Below are 23,177 nucleotides of genomic sequence, written 5' to 3'. Positions count from 1 at the left end.
TACTGCAAATAATATTGGACTTAGAATAGAACCCTGCGGTACACCCTCCTCTTGTTCAAATGATTTGGATAAATTGTTCATATACCTTACCTGAAACGTTCTGTTGCATAGAAAATTTTGTATGAATTGAGGTAACTGACCTCTCAAGCCAAAAGAATGGAGATCTTTTAGTACACCATATCGCCAGGTGGTATCGAAGGCTTTCTCAATATCGAGATTAATCATGACTAGATGTTCTCTCCTTATAAAGGCATTTCGGATGTTTGCCTCAGCTTTTATCATCACATCTAGCGTGGACCGGTTCTTTCGAAATCCATACTGGCTGCTGTTTAGTAGGTTGTTTGCTTCCAGGAACCACGTTAGCCGCCTGTGAACCATTTTTTCAAGGACTTTTCCTAGACAACTAGTCAGTGAAATTGGCCTGTAGTTATGCGGAAAGGTACGATCCTTTCCTGGCTTCGGGAAGGCTAGAACAATTGAGTGCCGCCAGGAGAGTGGGTAGGTATTTTCTAAGAAAATACGGTTGTAATATTTTAACAATGTTGTTTTTGCTCTGTTGTCAAGTTGCTTTAACATTATATAATAGACCCCATCTGGACCAGCAGCACTATTTGGTGTTTTATTGAGTGCCCCTACTAATTCTGCTAATGTGAATGGATGGTTGTATGGATGTGAAACTGCCGTAGAAAAATTAATCTTACGCTTTTCTGCAGATTCTTTAATTCTTTGAAAGGTTGGGTTAAAGGTGGATATTGCTGATATGCTGGCAAATGATTCCGCTAAGGCATTTGCTATTTCTGCTGGTGATGACAACTCCTTCCCTTCCCAATTTAGTATTGTAGCTGGGGACTGGACATATTTGCCATTGAGCGTTTGAATTTTCCTCCAAATGATTCTACTATCTGTGTCCTTATTTATACTTGAGGAGAAGCTGATCCAGGCTTCTTTCTTTGCATTTCTTCTTATTTTGCGGAACTTGGCTCTTAGTCTTTTGAAGTTAATTAGGTTACTAGTTGTGGGGAATTTACGAAATAAATTCCAAGATCTGTTTTTTTCCCGTTTCGCATGCGTACAATCTTGGTTCCACCAGTAGTTACTGTGTTTCCGTTTCCCCGGTAAAGATTTTGGTATTGCAATGGTGGCAGCTAATAATATTTGAGTAGTAATGTGTTCCGTGACATTTTCTATGGTCTGAGATTGTATAATTTTATCATCTAATTGAACATGAGAGGCATATTCACTCCAGTGTGCCCTACGGAATATCCAAATGGAGCGACGTGGGGAAGGGGAGTTTGCTCGTGTTTGGAGTTTGCAGAGAATTGGCAGGTGATCACTGTTCATTGGATTGTCAAGAACAGACCACTCCATAATAGTATATAAGGAGGGAGAACAGATCGAGAGGTCTATTGAACTCATGGATCCAGTCGAAAAATGAATGTAGGTTGGCTCGCCAGTATTTAAAATGGTGAGTTGATAAGCATCAAGAAAGGATTCTATTAGCTTACCTCTCTTGTAAATTGTTGGAGATCCCCACAGCGAATGCTGTGCATTGAAGTCTCCGAGCAAGCAGAACGGAGATGGTAGCTGGTCTATTAGATTTTCTAGGTCGTCTGAAGTGAATAAGAAATTAGGAGGGATATATATTGACGCTATTGTAAGAGTGATGCCAATTTCAATACACACTGCCACTGCTTCAAAAGGGGTCTGAAGAGCAATATGTTTCGATGGAACGTTGTTTCTAACAAGAATTGCCACTCCTCCACGGGCTGGCGAGTCTATTCTCCTATCTCGTCTGAAGATGGTGTAATTTTTAATGGTGGGACACACTCGTGCATTTAAGTAGGTTTCCTGTAGGGCTATGCCTGCTAGATCATACCGGTCGATGAGATCATATAAATCGTCTTTTGTATTGCGAAAGCCTCTACAATTCCATTGGAGGAATCTTTCCATTAAGTGGTTTTGTTGTTTATTTTTGTTTCTGACTGCTTTTTAGTTGAAACTTGCTTAGATCGATCCAATTTCCCTTTCTCTTTTTTTGGAAAGTAGGGACGTGTGACATCCATCTCATCAGTCGCATGCAGTTCTAATATACCATCATCTGATTCATTGCGTTGGTCAACATCCATGCCCGTAGCAACTGGTGGGTTCAGAACTTTAGTTTCTGCCACTTTTGGTTTTGCTGTTTGAGGCACGTCGGTTGGAATGGTAATTGGGGTGTTACTGGCTTGTTCAATTTTTTGTTGAGGAGGACACTGTTTGGAAGCAGAGAGCAAAGAACGTGCCCAATCAGAGATGGATAGATTTGGAGGAACTGTAACATCTGTTTGAATACCTACTGACTGAAATTGTTTAGCAGCAGTGGCATATGTACGCTTTGGTTCTGTTTTGAGTATTTCTCTTCTTGCCTCTGAGTATGTGACTTTATTCTCGACTTTATATTTTTGGATTTTTTTCCCTTGTTTCCATAATTCGCATATTTTCGAAAAAGCCGGGTGATTACCTTTACAGTTTGGGCAGTGAGAAGTAGCAGAGCATTCAGATTGATTATGATCCTTTGATCCACAATTTAGAAATATTGCCTCACCTCTACATGCAGTTTGGGAGTGTCCGTATTTTTGGCACTTATAGCACCTGATTGGATTCGGGATATAAGGACGCACACGGCAATGAAGATAGCCGGCTTTAACAGATGTTGGTAGGGTAGGAGAACTAAAAGTGAGGATTATACTCCTTGTGGGAACAAGGATACCATCTTTCCGAGTCAGAATTCTCCTTGCTTGGATTACTTTTTGTTCTCGAAGTTCTTGGACTATTTCCTCTTCTGATACATTTAATAGGTCCCATTCTGCAATTACCCCCTTCGAGGAGTTTAGGGTGGCATGGGGAGTGACCTTTATTGATTGTCCACCAAAGGTAGTCAGCTTTAATAATTTTGCAGAATGTTGAGAGTTACTAGTCTCTACAAGAATATCCCCGGACTGAAGTCGCCTTACCGTTTTCGGTGAACCTGCAGCAGACTCAATACATTTTTGTATAAGGAACGGCGATAACTTACTCAGAGGCTGCTCTGAGAGAGAGTGTAGAATGAGGAATGATGGTATCTCCTCTTGAGGGGTTGTTCTCAGCCTCTTGGGCGGTGCATTATAGCCTTAGTAGCTGATGCGCCAATAAAACCAAAACAACAACAGCCTCTTGGGTTGAGAGAAGTCATTATCATTATCATGTATGTTCTCTCGTCTTGAGCTCAATGGCTCTAAAGGTGGATACATATTTTTATCCATCTTTGCTCCTTTCAGCCCTGGGAGAGTGGATTTCTTCTCCCAGGTTACCGGCCCCGCCACGGGGAGGCAGGAGCAGTGCCGCTAGAGTGACCAAGCGGTATAAAAGTTAGTACGTTAATTTAAGGAAAAAAGAAGAAAGGTGTTTTTCCTTTCTTAAACTAGCTTACGATTTGTAAGACTAAGTTGCCTAATAATAGGAAAGTAAGAAAACTTTTATAACTGAAACAGAACTATATCTTTGAGAAGACGCTCTAATAATCACTCAGGAAATTGCTTGATCACTATAACGCTTGGCACCCGGGGCCCCAAAACTTAATTTTTCCCAATTTAACTCGAGGAAATTTGATGTCCAGCACACGTTTTACATAACACCATTCAATCCACAGCTGATGTACTCTCATTTGACACTGAAGCAACTTTTGCAAACTGTTTTAGGCATTTCAGTATTTTCACAGTTCAAACTGGAAATCTTGAGGCATATTGCCACTTTGTTGACACAGAATATCAATCTTCACTTTCTCATTCAAAGACATGGTAGCATTTCATTAGGAAATGCAGTGGAAAGAATTATCAAATTATTTTATGTGCTCAAATCTGATTTCTGAAAAAAAATCACCAACATTTTTATTAAATTTTTTTCCCAGTCCATTAAGTGAAGCTTACCTGATCCTTAGCATGCAGAGTGTATTTGAATATATTGAATAGAAATATATTACAAGTTGAAGGAGGGGAAAAAAGTGTTATTGAGGTTTTAAGTGTTTTGAGAGAAACTCTAGAATTTACAAAAGAAAGAATGGAAGATAAATTTTTGCAGTTGGATGTCAAATCTTCCATTGACGTGGAAGATTTCTATTCTACTTGTTACAATTACAGTAAACCCCCTCGAATAGCGGGGGTTATGTTCCTGAGAAATGCCACGAATACCGAAAACGCAAATACTGAGTTATGGCTCCCATAGTAATAAAGGGGTTCCGTTCCAAAGTATGAAATATATAAGAAAAACTAGTCTAAAAGTTTGTCTATGTACCTTCATAATATGACGGGTGGCTGAGGGGGAGAAGACAGAGAGTGGTAATCAATGGACACTGCTCGTCGTGGACTAATGTTATTAGTGGAGTCCCTCAGGGCTCAGTGTTGGGTCCATTATTGTTTTCTGTATTCATAAATGATTTTGATGAGGGTATATCAAGCTTAATGTCGAAGTTTGCAGACGATACAAAGGTAGGCAGGGTTGTCAAGGACACTACTGACACTATGCTGCTGCAACAGGATCTGGAAAGGTTGAGCAGATGGGCTGAGAGGTGGCAAATGAAGTTTAACATTGATAAATGTAAAGTACTACACATGGGAAACAGCAACCCCAGAGCAACGTATCAACTCTGTGGTACTACACTGACAGTGGTAGAGAATGAAAGGGACCTGGTGGTGGTTGTGCAGGCAGATATGAAGTTTTCTGAGCAGTGCAGACGGGCTGCAAGAGTAGCTCATGGTGTATTGTCAATGATATATAGGAATTTTTCTAGCAGGGATAAGGAGGTGATTATTCCCTTGTATAAGGCAATGGTCAGGCCACACCTAGAGTACGGTATACAGGTCTGGAGGCCTAATTTCAAGAAGGATGTAGAGCTGCTGGAACGAGTACAGAGAAGGGCAACAAGATTAGTGAATGGAACAAAGGGGTGCTCTTACGAAGAAAGGCTTAAGTTTTGCAAATTACAGTGTCTGGAGACTAGGCACCAGCGAGGTGATCTGATAGAGGTGTATAAAGCCTTGAATGGTTTGAGCATGCTCAATGCTGATGGGATTCTTCCTCTCGCTCAGAATAATCACCTGAGAGGGCATAAATTCAAATTGAGGAAAGACAGATGTAGGATAGACGTGCGGAAATTTGCCTTTAGCCAGCGGGTGGTTGGTTGGTGGAACAGACTGCCATCCCTTGTCGTGGAAGTTGATAGCCTAAATAAGTTTAAGGCTCAGCTGGACAGGTATTTTGAACGAACAGAGGGGTGAAGTGGAAGTGGTGTTTTTTTTTTTTTTTTGGCTGATGCTGCATAAGCTTGCTTTCTTGCATCAAATGCCTCTCATCAAATGCTGACTATGTACATAGACAGTACATAGTGAAATGCAAGCATATGGCATCGAAATGAAAATAGGAAACAATTTAATATTAAATGTAATATTTATTAGAAATTTCAAACCAGCGCCTTTGCTAACTAAAAAACTTATTCAGTCAGTGCTATCACCTGTTTCGCTAAAGTGTTGATAAAGGAGCTTTGCCTTTTCACGAATGATAAGTGAACTTAACGGACTTTTATTTTGAGTTTGGTCTTCTATCCACAGATTTAAAGCCTTTTCCATTTTTTCTAATTTAACGTCATGAGTTACAGAGCAAATTTTTAAAGCAATTAGTGTGTTTTCACGGACACTACGGCGGATTTTTTCTTCCGATTTCTTGATTGATCGTACCATTGACTCATTAATTTTGTAATGTTTTGCCACAGAGGAGACACTTTCACAATTAGAAATTTTGTCTAATAACTCAATTTTATTTGCTAATGTCATCACCTTCTTTGATCTTTTCACATTTCCCTTGTTATTCGTAACCATATTTTTGTACGGGTTAGAAAGAATTTGTCCACAATAAAGTCTCTTTCTTAACACACTCGAAAAAGTCTGTTTTACACTGCAATACGGTAGATTTATCAATTTTGAAAGCATATCAATTTATAAATTGATAAATTTATTCAATTTATAAGCATATAAATTAAAAGCAAACGACAAAACCTTCCATGACAAGCACATAACACATACTGAACAGGGATTAGCAAGAAACATCCACGCCTGCGATTTTGTCACCCCTCTCTCCCCCACCCACTGAGCGCTGTTTTGACCGAGAAAGATAATTTTAGCCACGCTCATGTTTTTTTATGGCAGAAAATGTTCACGGCGCTTTAAAATTCAAATTTTTTTAGGTTTCATTTTATATTAAATCGGTGACCGCGAATAGTGGGGCTTTACTGTATTTAAAAAACCGAACAATCCCTCCTGACCATTTTGATACATTTATTTGGATATTACTTATGTCAATTCCAAGCTGGGAGCAACTTAAAAGAACTTGCTTTTATTTAAAAGGGGGGGGGGAACGAGTTGCTTAATCAGCGGATTCTTCTAAAAAAACATGATTGAAGTAGAACTCCAGTGCAATTTAGACAACTGGATGAAGAGGCCATGTTGTGAAAAATAATCAAGCTTGCTTAAAAAACCAAATTTAAGTACTACACTGAATTATTGAAAATATGCAAACATCGTACCCGCACACAATGCTCACATAGAGCTTATATTTTCTCTTATGGCTGTTCAGTGGACCAAAGAAATAAACATATTGAGAGCAGAAGCTGTACTGCAGTGTTTAATAAATATTAACGTCCTGCCTTGAATTTCATAAGTTAATATTAAAATATAAGAATTTACAAAACAAACGCAAAGGCAGCGTAAAAGACACTCAATTTTAAGAAAATTTTCTTGTTTTTTTTTTTTTTTTTTTATGAGAATGTGTACTCTGTTGATTTTCTTATTATAATTTCTATTGATTTTATTTGTCCCATATAAAAAAATAAATCTGGCAACCCTATTTTATGACCAACATACACAGGTGTTCAAAGAAAGTGCATCACCCTTTAAAATTGTAACTGTCTTCCGATTAACGTAAGTTAATGGCAATATTTCCTACAGATTGCATCAGATAAGATTGACATGCATAAATGATGACGTAATAATTCATTAGCTGTTACTTTCAGCTATATAAGCATGCTGTGCAAGAGTTGCAGTCATTCCTTGCTTGTGTCAGGATGGAAAGTTACGTGCAGTTGATGCTATGAAGAAAGAGTGCTATTGTTGTTTTACATGAGGAAGGATGTTCTTCCCGTCATATTGCTAATAGAGTGTCTTGTAAACAGTCGACAGTGAGTAGATTTCTTTCCAAACTCAAGAATACTAGTTCTGCTGATAGGAAAAAAGGAACTGGACGCAAACCGAGTCTCTACGCCAAAACAGGACTGCGTTTTGAAGCGCTTATGCCTTAAAAACCGCAAAGCTTCTTCGTCTGAGCTCTAGACAGAATGGGAAGAACATATAGGAGTGGTACCAAGTGCAGTAACAGTCAGAAGATGCCTCTTCAAAAATGGACTTGTAGCCCGTTGTCCTAAGAAGAAGCCCCTCCTCACACAAAAAATTAAAAATGCCCGATTAATTTGGTGTAAGCATCATGGCAAATGGATCCCAAAGCAGTGGAAATCAGTTGTTTTCTCGGATGAGAAGAAATTCAACGTGCATGGCTCTAATGGGAGACAAACGATTTGCCGTAGATGTGGTAAAGAATACCATCCACACTGTATGGTGTCTACAGTGAAATTCCCCACCAGCCAAATGATATGGGGGTGCATTTTGTATTGCGAAGTAGGTCACCTGCAGTTTACAAAAGGATCCGTAAATGCCAATGGATACCTGGATATATTGGAAGGCAAACTGCTGCCAACCATTAGACACCATTTCAACCTGCCAAGTAACTGCATCTTTCAGGACGACTCTACTCCTTGTCATTGGGCGAAAAGTGTAAGTAGGCACTTCTGTAGTTACTTTAGCTTAATTTCTGCATTTTAGAGGTTCGACAGTAATGTGTTTACATTTGTTACAGGTGAAAAAATGGTTGTAAGAACGGTCCATTACAACTGTTAGCTGGTCAGGAAACAGCTCGGACCTGAATCCTATAGAGCACTGTTGCCATCGTGTGGAATCTGCAGTTGCCAGAAAGAAACCAAAGACCCTTCGTGAACTTCATAATTCGTGTTTGGAACCACGAACTATCAGTTGATTATCTTCAGAAATTTATCTTGTCAATGCCTCGACGGTGTGCTGCTGTCATCAGGGCCAGAGGCAGTTCAACTAAATATTAGTTTGCACCTGGTGAACTTTTCATTTTGTTTTCCATTTAAAATGATAAACTGAAGCAAATTGAGGGCTTCTCATAACATTTCAGCCATAATTGTCGTATAAAGGTTACAAATGCTTATTTCAGAACACCTATCAAATATTACTTAGCTTTGCCTTAACTATTAATAAATATCTTTTGTTTATATTTCTATTTGTGATGCTAGCCATTAATGTAATGTAACATACCATCGCAAAAAAGGGTTAGAAATCTGAAATTCCTAAGTGATGCAACTTTCTTTGAACACAAGTGTATATTTTGGCTAATTTGTAGTGCATAGAAATAAAAATAATACAATTTTATGGAAACAATGTCAGATATTTCAATTGCTTACCTGATTTTGGTTTTAAGTTTACTTAAAATAATTTAATACGATTATTTAGCATTAGCATTAGTAGAGGCATATGATGCAAGAAAGCAAGCTTATGCAGCATCAGCCAAAAAAAAAAAAAAAAAACCCCTTCCACTTCACCCCTCCATTCGTTCGAAATACCTGTCCAGCTGAGCCTTAAATTTATTTAGGCTATCAACTTCTACAACAAGGGATGGAAGTCTGTTCCACCAACCAACTACCCGCTGGCTAAAGGCAAATTTCCGCACATCTATCCTACATCTGTCTTTCCTCAATTTGAATTTATGCCCTCTCAGGCGATTATTCTGAGCAAGAGGCAGTATCCCATCAGTATTGAGCATGCTCAAACCATTCAAGGCTTTGTACACCTCTATCAGATCACCTCGCCGGTGCCTAGTCTCCAGACACTGTAATTTGCAAAACTTAAGCCTTTCTTCGTAAGAGCAACCCTTCGTTCCATTCACTACCCTTGTTGCCCTTCTCTGCACTCGTTCCAGCAGCTCTACATCCTTCTGGAAGTGAGGCTTCCAGACCTGTATACAGTACTCAAGGTGCGGCCTGACCATTGCCTAATACAAGGGAATAATCACCTCCTTAACCCTGCTAGAAAAATTCCTGTATATCATTGATAAGACACCATGAGCTACTCTTGCAGCCCGTTCGCACTGCTCAGAGAACTTCATATCTGCCTGCACTACCACCCCCAGGTCCCTTTCATTCTCTACCACTGTCAGTGTAGTACCACAGAGTTGATACGTTGCTCTGGGGTTGCTGTCTCCCATATGTAGTACTTTACATTTGTCAATGTTAAACTTCATTTGCCACCTCTCAGCCCATCTGCTCAACCTTTCCAGATCCTGTTGCAGCACCAGCCTAGCGTCAGTAGCGTCCTTAACAACCCTGCCAACCTTTGTATCGTCTGTAAACTTAGACATTTAGCTTGATATACCATCATCGATATTATTTGTAAATACAGAAAATGACAATGGACCCAACACTGAACCCTGAGGGACTCCACTAATAATATTAGTCCACGATGAGCAGTGTCCATTAATCACCACTCTCTGTCTTATGCCACTCAACCATCCCTATATCCATAGCAACAATTTGCCACCAATGGCACACTGCTCCAATTTGTGCAGCAGTCTTCCATGTGCAACAGTATCAAAAGCCTTTCTAAGATCCAAGTATATAATATCAAAGTTATTCCCTGCATCCAATTCTTTTGTGACTACATTATAGTATCCAATCAAATTGGTCAGGCAAGATCTTCCCTTAACAAAACCATGCTGGGTCTGAGCTATAACTGAATTCTTGTCAAGATGATCCTGCAGTGCTTCTTTAACCGGTGCTTCCATTAATTTTCCTGGAACAGAAGTTAAACTCACAGGTCTATAATTACTTGTGTCAGCCTTTGATCCTCCTTTGTGAATTGGGGTTACATTTGCACATCTCCAGTCTGTGGGTACCTCCCTTGAGTCCAAGGAAGCTCTCATAATTATAGCTAACGGATTGCTTACTTTCTTTGCTGCCTCCTTTAATATAACTGGATAGATCCCATCCACCCCAGTTGCCTTTCTTGTATTTATCTTCAACAATTTCTCCTCCAATTTACTCTCAATTATTACAAGATCATCTAGCTCGCTGCCAGTATTTACTTCATCTATGGCATTCCCCTTCCTGAATAACTCCTCATGTGTGAATGTAGATGCAAAATATTGATTTAGTTCGTTAGCTGCCTGAGCAGGATCATGAACGTTTGAACCATCGATATCAAGTGGACCAATCTGATTCGTCCCCTTCCTTCTAGAGTTTACATAAGTAAAGAACTCTTTGCTGTTTTTCTTTGCATCCCTTGCCAAAGATTTCTCGTAATCTACCTTCGCCTGCCTAACCTCCTTTGTAACTTGGTTACAGATCAACTTATATCTATTATAGGCTTCTGTGCCACATGTTAATTTATATGTATCCCATGCATTTTTCTTCTCTGCCATATGCCTCATTAGTTCATCTGACATCCATTTAGGCCTGAACCTTGAACAATATTTCTTAGTTGGTATGTAAAGCCTAGTAGCTTCCAAGATAAGTTCTTTGAATGCTTCCCATTTTGAATTTGCTGTTGGTAACATCATCAGTTGGTCCCACTGTATAGAATTTAAATACTGTCTCAGACCATCGTAGTCACCTTTACGAAAGCAATAACCCTTCCCTTTATCCCTGATAGTGGTTACCTCCTTGAGTAAATTCTACTTGAGCACACTGTGATCTCTGCCACCTAGTGGTTCCTGTATCTGCAGATTCTTAATGCATGAAGAATCACTACTGATAATCAAATCAAGAGTATTGCTCCCTCTAGTTGCCTCCTGAACATGCTGGTTTAGAAAACAATCATCCAATAAATCCACAAAAGCCTTGCTAGTGTGTGAGTGACCAACCCACAAATTCCAGTCAATATCTGGGAAATTAAAATCCCCCATTATAAGACTCTCTGATTTATAGGCCCACTCTATTTCCCTGTACAGTTTCTTATTATACTCATCAGAGTTATTAGGCCTATAGCACACTCCTACTCTCAATTTTGATCTCCCAATGCTTATGTCACACCAAACTGACTCGACACTGCACTGTCCAGCGATGTCGACTGGCTTCACTTCCTTGGATTTTATGTGTTTCTTAACTAATAGCATAACCCCTCCTCTCTTCCTATCCTGTCTATCCTTTCTGTAGATGTTGTACTCCCCAAATTCCAGTTCTGCATTACTTATATCCCAACAATATCTGCCTTTGATGCTTTGAGCAATACCTCAAATTCATCAAATTTATTTACCAAACTCCTAGCATTGGTGTACATGCAACTGTTCTTTTTCTTAGCTACCCTAACACAACCCATGTGTTTACTTTTACCCCAATGACTCCCAGCAGTCTCTGAAATATCCTGCATCTTATTTTCCAAGCTGCTGCTCATTCCAATAGAAGCAGTGCAAGAATCACTTTCACCTCTGCCAGTGGCTGCTGTTAATCCATTATTCCTTGTATCCCCCCAATCTAGCAGTTTTCTGATCCACCTGACACTGCCTCGATAGCATCAGCAAACATTTTTGCACCCTTTCTATTTAAGTATATCCCATCCCTGTAGAAGCAGTCTCTCCTGTTAACAAGTACAGACCAGGCTGAAAAAAATTCTACCCCTTGAGCCTTGCACAATCTTTCCAGGGCCGAATTGATCGACAGGGCTCTCATCATATACTACCTCCTATCGTGTCTGGGCAGAATTGCAGACACTTTCAAATTCAACCCCTAATTCACGGCTTTTTTTCAACAGTGACCTGTACTTGTTAAGTAATTCCGCCGGTCTCCTACTCTTAATATCATTAGTGCCAACATGTACAACTATATCACCTTTTGTGCCCTTAAAAGATGATATCTGCTCTACAACATCATCAACCTTTGCCCCTGGCAGACATACCCTGGTCCTGTTCCACCTATCCTTTTTACAAAGGATGTTTCCCGTTTCCCTGACAATAGAGTCACCAACAACTACTAGTTCCTTTGGGACCAGCACATTCTGCCTTGGGGATTGCCGCTGTGTTGTGTGATGCCCAAGTGCAAGCTCTGGCGTTGGTGTGGGCAGCTGAGATCTTGATGGGCCCCTCACTTTTAATCCTTCGGGGGCATCCACCCTGTCCTTCAAGCTCTCGTATAGGCCCATAACAACGCTGAGTTGTCGCCTGATTTCCTTACACTCCTTGCATCACGCACATACAAAGACATCCCCCATGGCAGTATCATGTCCCGTACCTGACTGCTCACAAACATCAAGCAAATAGTGCATTTTAAAAGGCTGTGATTCAGAGGGCAACTGCCCCCCTCAATTCTCCCCTGAGCCACAGCACTCCCATTAGCTTGAGCCTTTTGCTTTGCTGCTCTGGTCTGAGTCATGATTTCAATTTAATTTCAATAAAATTTCAATTTCAGTACAAAATTAAAACCCTAAACTTGTATAACGCTATATTTATGTTTCAGTATCGAGTGTTATCTATGAAATCCCTTTATATAACTTCCGTATCTAAGTCGTTATATGTATATAGTTAAAAGTACAATTTAATTGACAATGAAGTTCAACAAGTTTAATAGATTTACTGATTAATTGACAATATTATATTATGTACTATACTATACTCTACTAAGCTTATGCTATCTAGTTCGAGATATTTTGTATCGAGGAACAATGTCGGCAATTTACGAATGGTAAATCTACGGACACTTAAGTATCGATTAACTTCCAAATCTCGCTGTCTCAATTCAGAATAAACTAAGGATCCTGACTAGCTACTTACAGAAAATAATTTGATATAACAATTGGTTAATAAATCGGCTAAATATGGTTAAAAAAAAACCTCTTGTTCAACGGAGCTGCAACTTGTAACACGTGGATTTGATACCCTTACCGATACTAAGTTATACCTAGTATAACTTAGTATCGGTAAGGGTATCAAAATCTCTATCTAAGTTAAACTTTAACTAAGTATCGTAACTAGGAATATAAAGCTTTTATTTTATAATTAAAAATTATAATAATTCTACAGGTTGTGTATTTTATTTAAAACAAAGATACACTTGGCAAAAACTGTGATAAGTGAAAATTTCATGACCTAGTTTTTAGTTTTAAAACATTGTGGTACATGAGAGAAAGTTGTGGTTTTTTTTTTAAAATGAGAGTGTCAAACACAAAAGGTATTAGAACCTATAATACTTAGTGTTGTGTATTGGTTAACATTTATATAGTATCTAAAAACAAAGAATAATATACAATAATATCACATTCATCTCAAAATGGAATGGAAATTTTATTTTTTCTTTACCATTCTATGACCTAGAAAAGTTGCAACAAAACTTGGAGCTCGAACATGGCATGTGTAAACTTTGACTCAAGGTGGGGGAGAGGGGAGGACAACTCTATTAAAACCATACTGTGAATTCTTCAAATGAGAATACCCTTGATGCAAAGTAATCTTTTGTTTGTTGTTATATTTACTATAGGGGTTAAAAAAAAGAAAACTTTATTTTGTATCAAGGTAACCAAGGTGCTATTCTCTGATTAGTGCTTACTTGTTTAATGCAGATATAAGTTTTTGCTTCAAATTTCAAAGTTAATTTATGATATACAGTCAGTTCTGACTGAAACACAATGTTGGATGTGAGCATATGTTATTACTGCTGCTGCTGTTGGCTGCGAGTGAATTGTTCTTTAAGGATCATAATACTCTGACGTTGTTCTGGAGGTAACAATGCGATCTGCTGATCAGAAAGCTGTAACACCTGAAGAATAAGAGCTGCCTAAAAAAAAATTAAATATCATCAGCTCGTTAATCCATAAATAAGGTAAAATAAGAAATCTATATATAATTTTTCTATGTTCTCCTTCAGTATACATTAATGAGACCAAGACCTGGCATGCTTTTACTGTACAAGATTTATAAACAAACGTTTGCAACAAAAGTTTTTTTTTTTTTTTTTTTGTTTAATTACATATAAATGGTCCTGTCATGACAGACATGGTTCAGGCACCGAATCATTAAAAAAATAATCGTGTGTGTGCCCTGTACGCACGAAAGATGTTTTATGTGTAATCTTTGACAACACCTACAACCAAAATCATGAACAATGTAATTTATGCTCATGCCCACTACTTACTCTACAGAATCAATGTTAATGATAAATAGGATACACACATCTGCTGCTTACTCTACCGAATCAACAGTTAGAAGAGGTTAGGCTAATAGCCTAATTACCCATTTGATTGTAGCTATTTGTTGAATAGTATGATTGCAACAATACAAGTATTTGTACTATTACAATCATACTATCATGTTGGATCATGTTACTCTGTCATGCTTTGTTACACATGCAGCGCTAACGAGATCTGCAAGAAATTACAGTTTTCTTGTTAATTTTAACATCACCAGAGCCAGCCAGATGCCAATTACTGAAGCAATGAATTACATCATAAATGAGATGATTAAAACATCTCTATTTATCTATCTACCCACCCCCAACAGAACATATCTTGGAGAGCAGTCCCCTGATTCCTGACATAAGGGGCGCCTCCGTAGCCAGGTGGGAAGGAGCAGCAGTGCGTAGCACACGCTTCTTGATTAGACCGGGGTTCGAGCCCGTCACCACCAAATACGGAGGATGTGGAAAGGTCAAGGGAATGGCCACCGCATATCCCGGAGCAATATGGCCTTAGTTGCTAATGCTCCTAAAAACCAAATAACAAACAAACAACAAACCTGACATAAGGCAATTGCTTGCCTTCCTCAAACCAGGAAAGGATGCAGAAATCCTGAAAAAAATCAGTCAGTGCTCACTTCATGTGGTATTTAGATACTAATAACTTCCTCCTCCCAAGGACAGCATAGATTTTGAAGGAATAGCTTTTGAAGGAACACTTGACAATTTAATAAGAATGGAAACAACTACTTAAGATGCTTTCCCCAAATATGAGCACCTGGTGTTGGTGTTATTTGATATGGAAAGAAAGTATGACATGGCTCTGAGATGACATCTGGAATCTTAAAGACCAGAATCTTGTACTTGGAGTCATCTAGCAGTTTTTATTAAAACCACTTATTCCAAGTTTGTGTGAGGTCCATCCTCTCTCAACCTTCTTGCCAAGGGGTAGGAGTTCCCTAAAGATCAGTCCTTAGAATTGCACTTTTTGCTATTGAAGTTAATTCTATTACTAAACAGCTTTCTTCAACTGTGAACATGCCATCTTTGTTGATGATTTCAGTATTTATGCAGACATGTAACATGGAGCACTAATTGCAGCAAAAACTAATAACAACCTTAATTCCTAGACACTGGCTAATACTCAGGTAATGGACTCACTGACAAAATCCCTTGTATTCGATAAGTAGACATTTCTCTAACACATCTGTCAACTGTGAACAAAGAGTATGAGAGGCTTAAATGTCTTATCTCATCAAACAACTAACCCCGGTTTTACACATCTGCTAGAAACGGCATAGTGCAATGACTATGCTGTTATAGGCCTAATGAGTACAATGAACAATTGTACAAAGAAATAGAGTGGGCTAGGAAATCAGAATGTCTTATAATGGGAGATTTTAACTTTGGCAAAAGAGGCTAAGAAACATAGCAAGAATTTCTTTACTTATATAAACACTAAAAGAAAAGGGATGAATCTGATTGGTCCACTTGATATTGATGGTTCAACTGTTGATGATCCTGCTCAGATAGCAAACAAACTGAATGAGTATTTTGCATCTACATTCACACATGAGGAGTTAAGGTTTGAAAATGCCAGAAGGTTATCAAATTGTAGGAGGGTGCTTAATGATTTTTTAATAACTGAGAACAAAGTGGAGGAGAAATTGCTGAAGTCAAACGTAAGAAACCCCAGGAGCTCACATGTGGGGAGTATGGGCTTGGCACACCCAGGGTCCCAAGCTGGATATCATCTCATCATCCTTCTTCTCTTTCTTGGCGATTCCCTTATACTTTTGATTCTCTCTCTCTCTCTCTCAGGGTAACTTGAGAACTTTTTTTTTTCCTGGTGCAGCATAAGCCTCAGGCGTCCTTGTACCATATGGCTATTAATAATAATAAGGCACCTGCAGTGGATGGGATATATCCAGTTATATTAAAGGAGGTGGCAAAGGAAGTAAGCAAACCCTTAGCCATAATTATGAGAGCATCCTTGGATTCAGGGGAGGTCCCCACGGTCTGGAGATGTGCAAGTGTATCCCCAATTCACAAAGGGGGATCGAAGGCTGACATGAGTAATTACAGGCCAGTTAGTTTAACTTCTGTTCCTGGTAACATAAAGGAGTCACTGGTTAAAGATGCATTGCAGGATCATCTAGACAAGACTGCAGCAATAATTCAGACACAGCATGGGTTTGTTAAGGGAAAGTCTTGTCTGACAAATTTGATAGGATATTATGATGTGGTTACAAAGGAACTGGATGCAAAAAATAATTTTGATATCATATATTTGGATTTCAGGAAAGCTTTTGACACTGTTGCGCATGGAAGACTATTGTACAAATTGGAGCAGAATGGTATTAAGGGTAAGTTGCTACAATGGATAAAAGGATGGTTAAGTGGGAGAAGACAGAGGGTGGTAATCAATGGGTGCTGCTCTTCGTGGACTAATGTTATTAGTGGAGTCCCACAAGGTTCGGTGTTGGGTCCACCGTTGTTTTGTATATTTATCAATGATATCGATAAAGGTATATCAGGCTTAGTGTCGAAGTTTGCATATGATACAAAGGTTGGCAGGGTTGTTAATGACAGTAATGGCAGTGTGTTACAACAGGATCTGGAAAATTTGGGCAGATGGGCTGAGGAGTGGCAACTGAAGTTTAACCTTGACAAATGCAAAGTACAGCATATGGGTAGAAGTAACCCCAGAGAAACGTACCAAGTGTGTGGTACTACACTTAGGTTGGTAGAAAATGAAAAGACCTGGGAGTAATTGTGCAGTCAGATATGAAGTTTTCTGAGCAATGCAGACAGGCTGCCAGGACAGGTCATGGGGTTTTATCTATGATATATAGGAATTTTGCTAGCAGGGAAAAGGAGGTGATTGTCCCTCTGTATAAGGCAATGGTCAGGCCACGCCTTGAGTACAGGTCTGGAGGCCGCATTTTAGGAAGGATGTAGATTTGATTGAGCATGTACAGAGAAGGGTAACAAGATTGGTGAGGGGAATGAAGGAAGATCCTCTTACCAAGAGAGGCTTAAGTTCTGCAAACTGCAGTGGCTGGAGACTAGGCACCTGTGTGGTGATCTGATTGAATGGGTTGAGCACGCTGAATTCTGATGGGATTCTTCCACTTGTTCAGATTACGAACGTAAGGGGGCATAAATTCAAATTAAGGAAAGACAGATGTAGAATAGATGCGTGGAAATTTGCCTTTAGCCAGCAGGTAGTTAATTGTTGGAACAAACTTCCATCTGTCGTTGTGGAAGTTGATAGGTTAAACAAATTTAAGGAGGAACTGGACAAACATTTAGAGGGAATGGTTGTATGAATTTTTTTTTTTTTTTTTTTGGCTGATGCTGCATAAGCTCATACAATTGCTTTCTTGCATCCTAAAAATGGATGTCCATGTGGTGGGGAGGTATGTTGAATTGAGAAAGTTGTGGATGATTTTGAAACGAGATTCAGTCATTTTAAAACAATTGAAGATTGTCAATATATTTCTTATCCATTTAATGTCGACTTAAATACAAAACAAATTGCAAAAAAGTCACTGAGATTTTTCAAATGGAGAAAATATTACTTGAAAATGAAATTATTACATTGCGAATCGAGATCATCAGAAGAAGACTTTTGAAAATGTTTGCCGAGAAAAGTACCCAAATGTAAAAAAAATGCAGTGAACTTTTAAATTCTTGTTTTGGTTCCACATATCGATGTGAATCGGCTTTTTGTATTTGAAACAAACAAAGACGAAGAATCGCTCTACTCTTACGGACTTGAATACAGAAATTTCTTTTCGGTTGGTGTTATTACTGTTTGTTGGTTATTTGTTTGTTTTGTTTGTTATTTGGGTTTTAGGAGCATTAGCAACTAAGGCCATATTGCTCCGGGATATGCGGTGGTCATTTCCTGACCTTTCCGCATCCTCCATATTTGGTGGTGACGGGCTCGAACCCCGGTCTAATCAAGAACTGCTGTATAAACTTTCAAGAAAGCAAGTATACAGCATCTGCCAAAAAAAAAAAAAAAAAACAGTCACCTATTCAATCCCTCCAACAGTTTGTCTAGTTCTTTCTTGACTTTATTTAAACTATTAACTTCCACAACAACAGCTGAAAGTTTGTTCTAACAACCAACTATACACTGGCTAAAGGCAAACTTCCATGCATCTATTCTGCAACCATCCTTTCTCAATTTTACATTTGTACCCCCCCCCTCGTATGTGGTCTGAAAAAGAAGAATCATCCCATCAGCATCGAGCTTGCTGAATCCAATCAAATCGTTAAACATCTCAATCAGATCACATTGCAGGGTGCCTAATCTCTAGACACTGCAATTTGCCTTTCCTGGTAAGAGCAACCCTTTGTTCTGCTCACCTCCACATCCTTCCTAAAATGAGGCCTCCAGACCTGTATGCAATATTAAAGGTGTAGCCTGACCATTGCCTAAACAATAGGATAATCACCTTCTTATTCCCGCTAGCAAATTTATGGATATCAATGACAAAACCCCATGAGCTGTTCTGGCAGCCTGTCTGCATTGCACAGAGAACTTCATATCTGACTGCACAATTACCCTCCAGGTCTTTCTCATTTTCCACCCCTGAGTGTAGTATCACACAGTTGGTACATTATTCTGGGGTTACTGCTGCCATATGCAATACTTTGCATTTATCAATGTTTCAATTGCCATTTCTCAGCTCATCTGCCCAACTTTTCTAGATCTTGTTGCAGTATCATACTGTCATTAACCACCCTGCCAACCTTTGTATCATCTCCCAACTACAACAATGGGCCCAACACTGAAACCTGATGAACACCTCTAATAACATTAATCCATGAAGAGCAACTTGATCATCACGCAACACAGTGGCAACCCCCAAGGCAGAATGCGCTGGTCGCAAAGGAACGAGTAGTTGTTGGTGACTCTATTGTCAGGGAAACAGGAAACATGGTATGTCTGACTGGCAAAGGTTGATGACATTGTAGAGCAGATATCATCTTTTAAGGATACAAAAGGTGATGTTGTTGTACACGTTGGCACTGATGATATTAAGAGTAGGAGACCGGTAGAATTACTTAACCAGTACAGGTCACTGTTGAAAAAAAGCCGTGAATTAGGTTTGCATTTGAAATTGTCTGCAATTCTACCCAGACACGATAGGAGGGAGCATACGATGAGAGCCTTGTCGATCAATTTGGCCCTGGAAAGATTGTGCAAGTCTCAAGGGGTAGAATTTTTTCCAGCCTGGTCTGTACTTGTTAACAGGAGAGACTGCTTCTACAGGGATGGGATACACTTAAATAGAAAGAGTGCAAGAATATTTGCTGATGCTAGCGAGGCAGTGTTAGGTGAGTTGGAAAACTGCTAGCTCGGGGGGGGGGGGATACCAGGACTAATAGATTAACAGTAGCCACTGGCAGAGGTGAAAGTGATTCTTGCACTGCTTTGGAATGAGCAGCAGCCTGGAAAACAAGATGCAGGGTATTTCAGAGACTGCTGGGAGTCATTGCGGTACAAGTAAACACATGGGTTGTTTTAGGGTAGCTAAGACTAGGAACAGGTGCATGTATACTTGTTTATACACCAATGCTAGAAGTTTGGTAAATGAATTTGAGGTGCTGGTCAAAACATTAAAGGCAGATATTGTTGGGATATCAGAGACATGGTGTCACACAGATATAAGGAATGCAGAACTGGAATTTGGGGAGTACAATGTGTACAGTAAGGGAGGAGGGGTAATGGTATTAGTTAAGAAACACATAAAATCCAAGGAAGTGAAGCCAATTGACATCGCTGGACAATGCAGTGTCGAGTCAGTTTGGTGTGACATAAGCATTGGGAGATCAAAATTGAGAGTAGGAGTGTGCTATAGGCCTAATGACTCTGATGAGTATAATAAGAAACTGTACAGGGAAATAGAGTGGGCCAGTAAATCAGAGATTCTTATAATGGGGGATTTTAATTTCCCAGATATTGACTGGAATTTGTGGGCTGGTCGCTCACACACTAGAAAGGCTTTTGTGGATTTATTGGATGATTGTTTTCTACATCAGCATGTTTGGGAGACAACTAGAGGGAGTAATCTGATTATCAGTAGTGATTCTTCATGTATTAAGAAACCACTAGGTGGCAGTGATCACAGTGTGCTGAAGTGGGATTTACTCAAAGAGGTAACTACCATCGGGGGTAAAGGGAAGGGTCTTTGCTTTCGTAAAAGCGACTAGGTGGTCTGAGACAGTATTTAAATTCTATATGGTGGGACCATTCAAAGAATTTATCTTGGAAGCTACTAGGCTTTACATACCAACTAAGAAATATTGTTCAAGGTTTAGGCCTAAATAGATGTCAGATGAACTAAAGAGACATATGATAGAGAAGAAAAATGCATGGGACACATAAATTAATAGCTGACATGGAAACCTATGATAGATATAAGCTGGTCTATAACCAAGTCACAAAGGAGATTAGGAGAAATCTTTGGTAAAGGATGCAAAGAAAAACAGCAAAGAGTTCTTTACCTATGTAAACTCTAGAAGGAAAAGGTTTGTTATTTGGTTTTTAGGAGCATTAGCAACTAAAGCCATATTGCTCCGGTGCGGTGGTCATTCCCTGACCTTTCCGCATGCTCCGTATTTGGTGGTGACGGGCTCGAACCCCGGTCTAATCAAGAAGCGTGTGCTACGCACTGGTGCTCCTTCCCACCTGGCTACGGAGGCGCCTAAGAGGAGAAGGAAAAGGATGAATCAGATTGGTCCACTGGATGTTGATGGTTCGACTGTTGATGATCCTGCTCAGGTGGCTAACAAACAAAATGAGTATTTTGCACCTACATTCACGCGTGAGGAGTTATTCAGGGAGGAGAATGCCAGAGGTGAATTAAACTCTGGCAGTGAGCTAAATGATTTTGTAATAACTGAAAGGAAAGTGAAGGAGAAATTGTTGAAGATAAACAAAAAAAAAAAAGGCACCCGGGGTGGATCGGATCTATCCAGTTATATTAAAGGAGGCAGCAAAGGAAGTAAGCAAACCCTTAGCCATAATTATGAGAGCTTCTTTGGACTCAGGGGAGGTACACATGGACTGGAGATGTGCAAATGTGACCCCAATTCACAAAGGAGGATCAAAGGGCAACACAAGTAATTATAGACCTGTTAAGTTTAACTTCTGTTCCAGGAAAATTAATGGAGGCACTGGTTAAAGAAGCACTGCAGGATCATCTAGACAAGACTTCAATTATAGCTCGGACACAGCATGGTTTTGTTAAGGGAAAGTCTTGTCTGACCAATTTGATTGGATACTATGATGTGGTCACAAAGGAACTGGATGCAGGGAATAACTTTGATATTATATACTTGGATCTTAGAAAGGCTTTTGATACTGTTGCACATGGAAGACTGCTGAACAAATTGGAGCAGTGTGGCATTGGAGGCAAATTGCTACTATGGATAAGGTAGTTCAGAATTTTTTTTTTTGGCTGGTGCAACATAAGTCTCAAGCTTCCTTGCACCATATGGCTAATAATAATAATAATAATAATAAAGGGATGGTTGAGTGGGAGAAGACAGAGTGGTAATCAATGGACACTGCTCATCATGGACTAATGTTATTAGTGGAATCCCTCAGGGTTCAGTGTTGAGTCCATTGTTGTTTTCTGTATTTATAAATGATATTGATGATGGTATATCAAGCTTAATGTTCAAATTTGCAGATGATACGAAGGTTGGCAGGGTTGTTAAGGACACTAATGACAGTACGCTGCTGCAATAGCATCTAGAAAAGTTGAGCATATGGGCTGAGAGGTGGCAAATGAAGTTTAACATTGACAAATGTAAAGTACTACATATGGGAAGCAGTGACCCCAGAGTAACTTATCAACTCTGTAACAGTGACACTGACAGTGATAGAGAACGAAAAGGACCTGGGGATAATTGTGCAGGCAGATATGAAGTTTTTTGAGCAGTGCAGACATCTGGAAGAGTAGCTCAATGTGTCTTGTTAATAATATACAGGAATTTTTCTAGCAGGGATAAGGAGGTGTTTATCCCCTTGTATAAGGCAATGGTCAGGCCACACCTTGAGTACTATATACAGGTCTGGAGGCCTCATTTTAAGAAGGATGTAGAGCTGTTGGAACGAGTACAGAGAAGGGCAACAAGATTAGTGAATGGAACAAAGGGTTGCTCTTATGAAGAAAGGCTTAAGTTTTGCAAATTACAGTGTCTGGAGACTAGGCACCTGCGAGGCGATCTGATTGAGCTGTATAAAGCCTTGAATGGGTTGAGCATGCCGAATGCTGATGGGATTCTTCCTCTTGCTCAGAATAATCACCTGAGAGGGTATAAATTCAAATTGAGGAAAGACAGATGTAGGATAGATGTGCAGAAGTTTGCCTTCAGCCAGCTGGTTGGTGGAACAGACTTCCATCCTTTGTTGTGGTGGTTGATAGCCTAAATAAATTGAAGGCTTGAGCTGGACAGGTATCTGGAATGAACGGAGGGGTGAAATCGGAGTTTTTTTTTTTTTTTTTTTGGCTGATGCTGCATAAGTTTGCTTTCTTGCATCATATGCCTCTACTAATACTAATGTCCACTGATTACCACTCTGTCTTCTCCCAGCCAACCATCCCTTTATCTATAACAGCAATTTGCCCTTAATGCCACACTGCTCCAATTTGTACAGCAGTCTTTTATATGCAACATTATCAAAGGTTTTCCTGAAATCCAAGTATATAATATCAGAATTTTTTTATGCATCCAGTTCCTTTGTGACACACATCATAGTAACTAATCAAATTGGTCATACAAGATTTCCCTTTAA

At 39.4% G+C, this 23,177-nt stretch overlaps 1 protein-coding gene across 2 annotated transcripts in view; it reads right to left on the bottom strand.

Moving 5' to 3' along the window:
• Positions 1–13,437: 13,437 nt before the first annotated feature.
• Positions 13,438–23,177, bottom strand: part of CstF64 (cleavage stimulation factor subunit 2 CstF64) — a 183,957-nt gene continuing 174,217 nt past the window's right edge. For both annotated transcript variants that reach the window (XM_090375422.1, XM_090375428.1), the window contains exon 12: positions 13,438–13,957. In XM_090375422.1, coding sequence (XP_090231548.1) covers positions 13,832–13,957 — 126 coding nt within the window. In that variant the 3' untranslated portion in view covers positions 13,438–13,831. The remainder of the gene's footprint in view (positions 13,958–23,177) is intronic.

Source organism: Mastigoproctus giganteus, chromosome 1, assembly GCF_048544385.1.
Source record: "Mastigoproctus giganteus isolate SK-2022 chromosome 1, ASM4854438v1, whole genome shotgun sequence".
In the NCBI taxonomy this organism is placed as follows: domain Eukaryota; kingdom Metazoa; phylum Arthropoda; class Arachnida; order Uropygi; family Thelyphonidae; genus Mastigoproctus; species Mastigoproctus giganteus.
The sequence above is the reverse complement of the archived record's forward strand: the minus strand, read 5'-3'. Positions and strand labels throughout refer to the sequence as shown.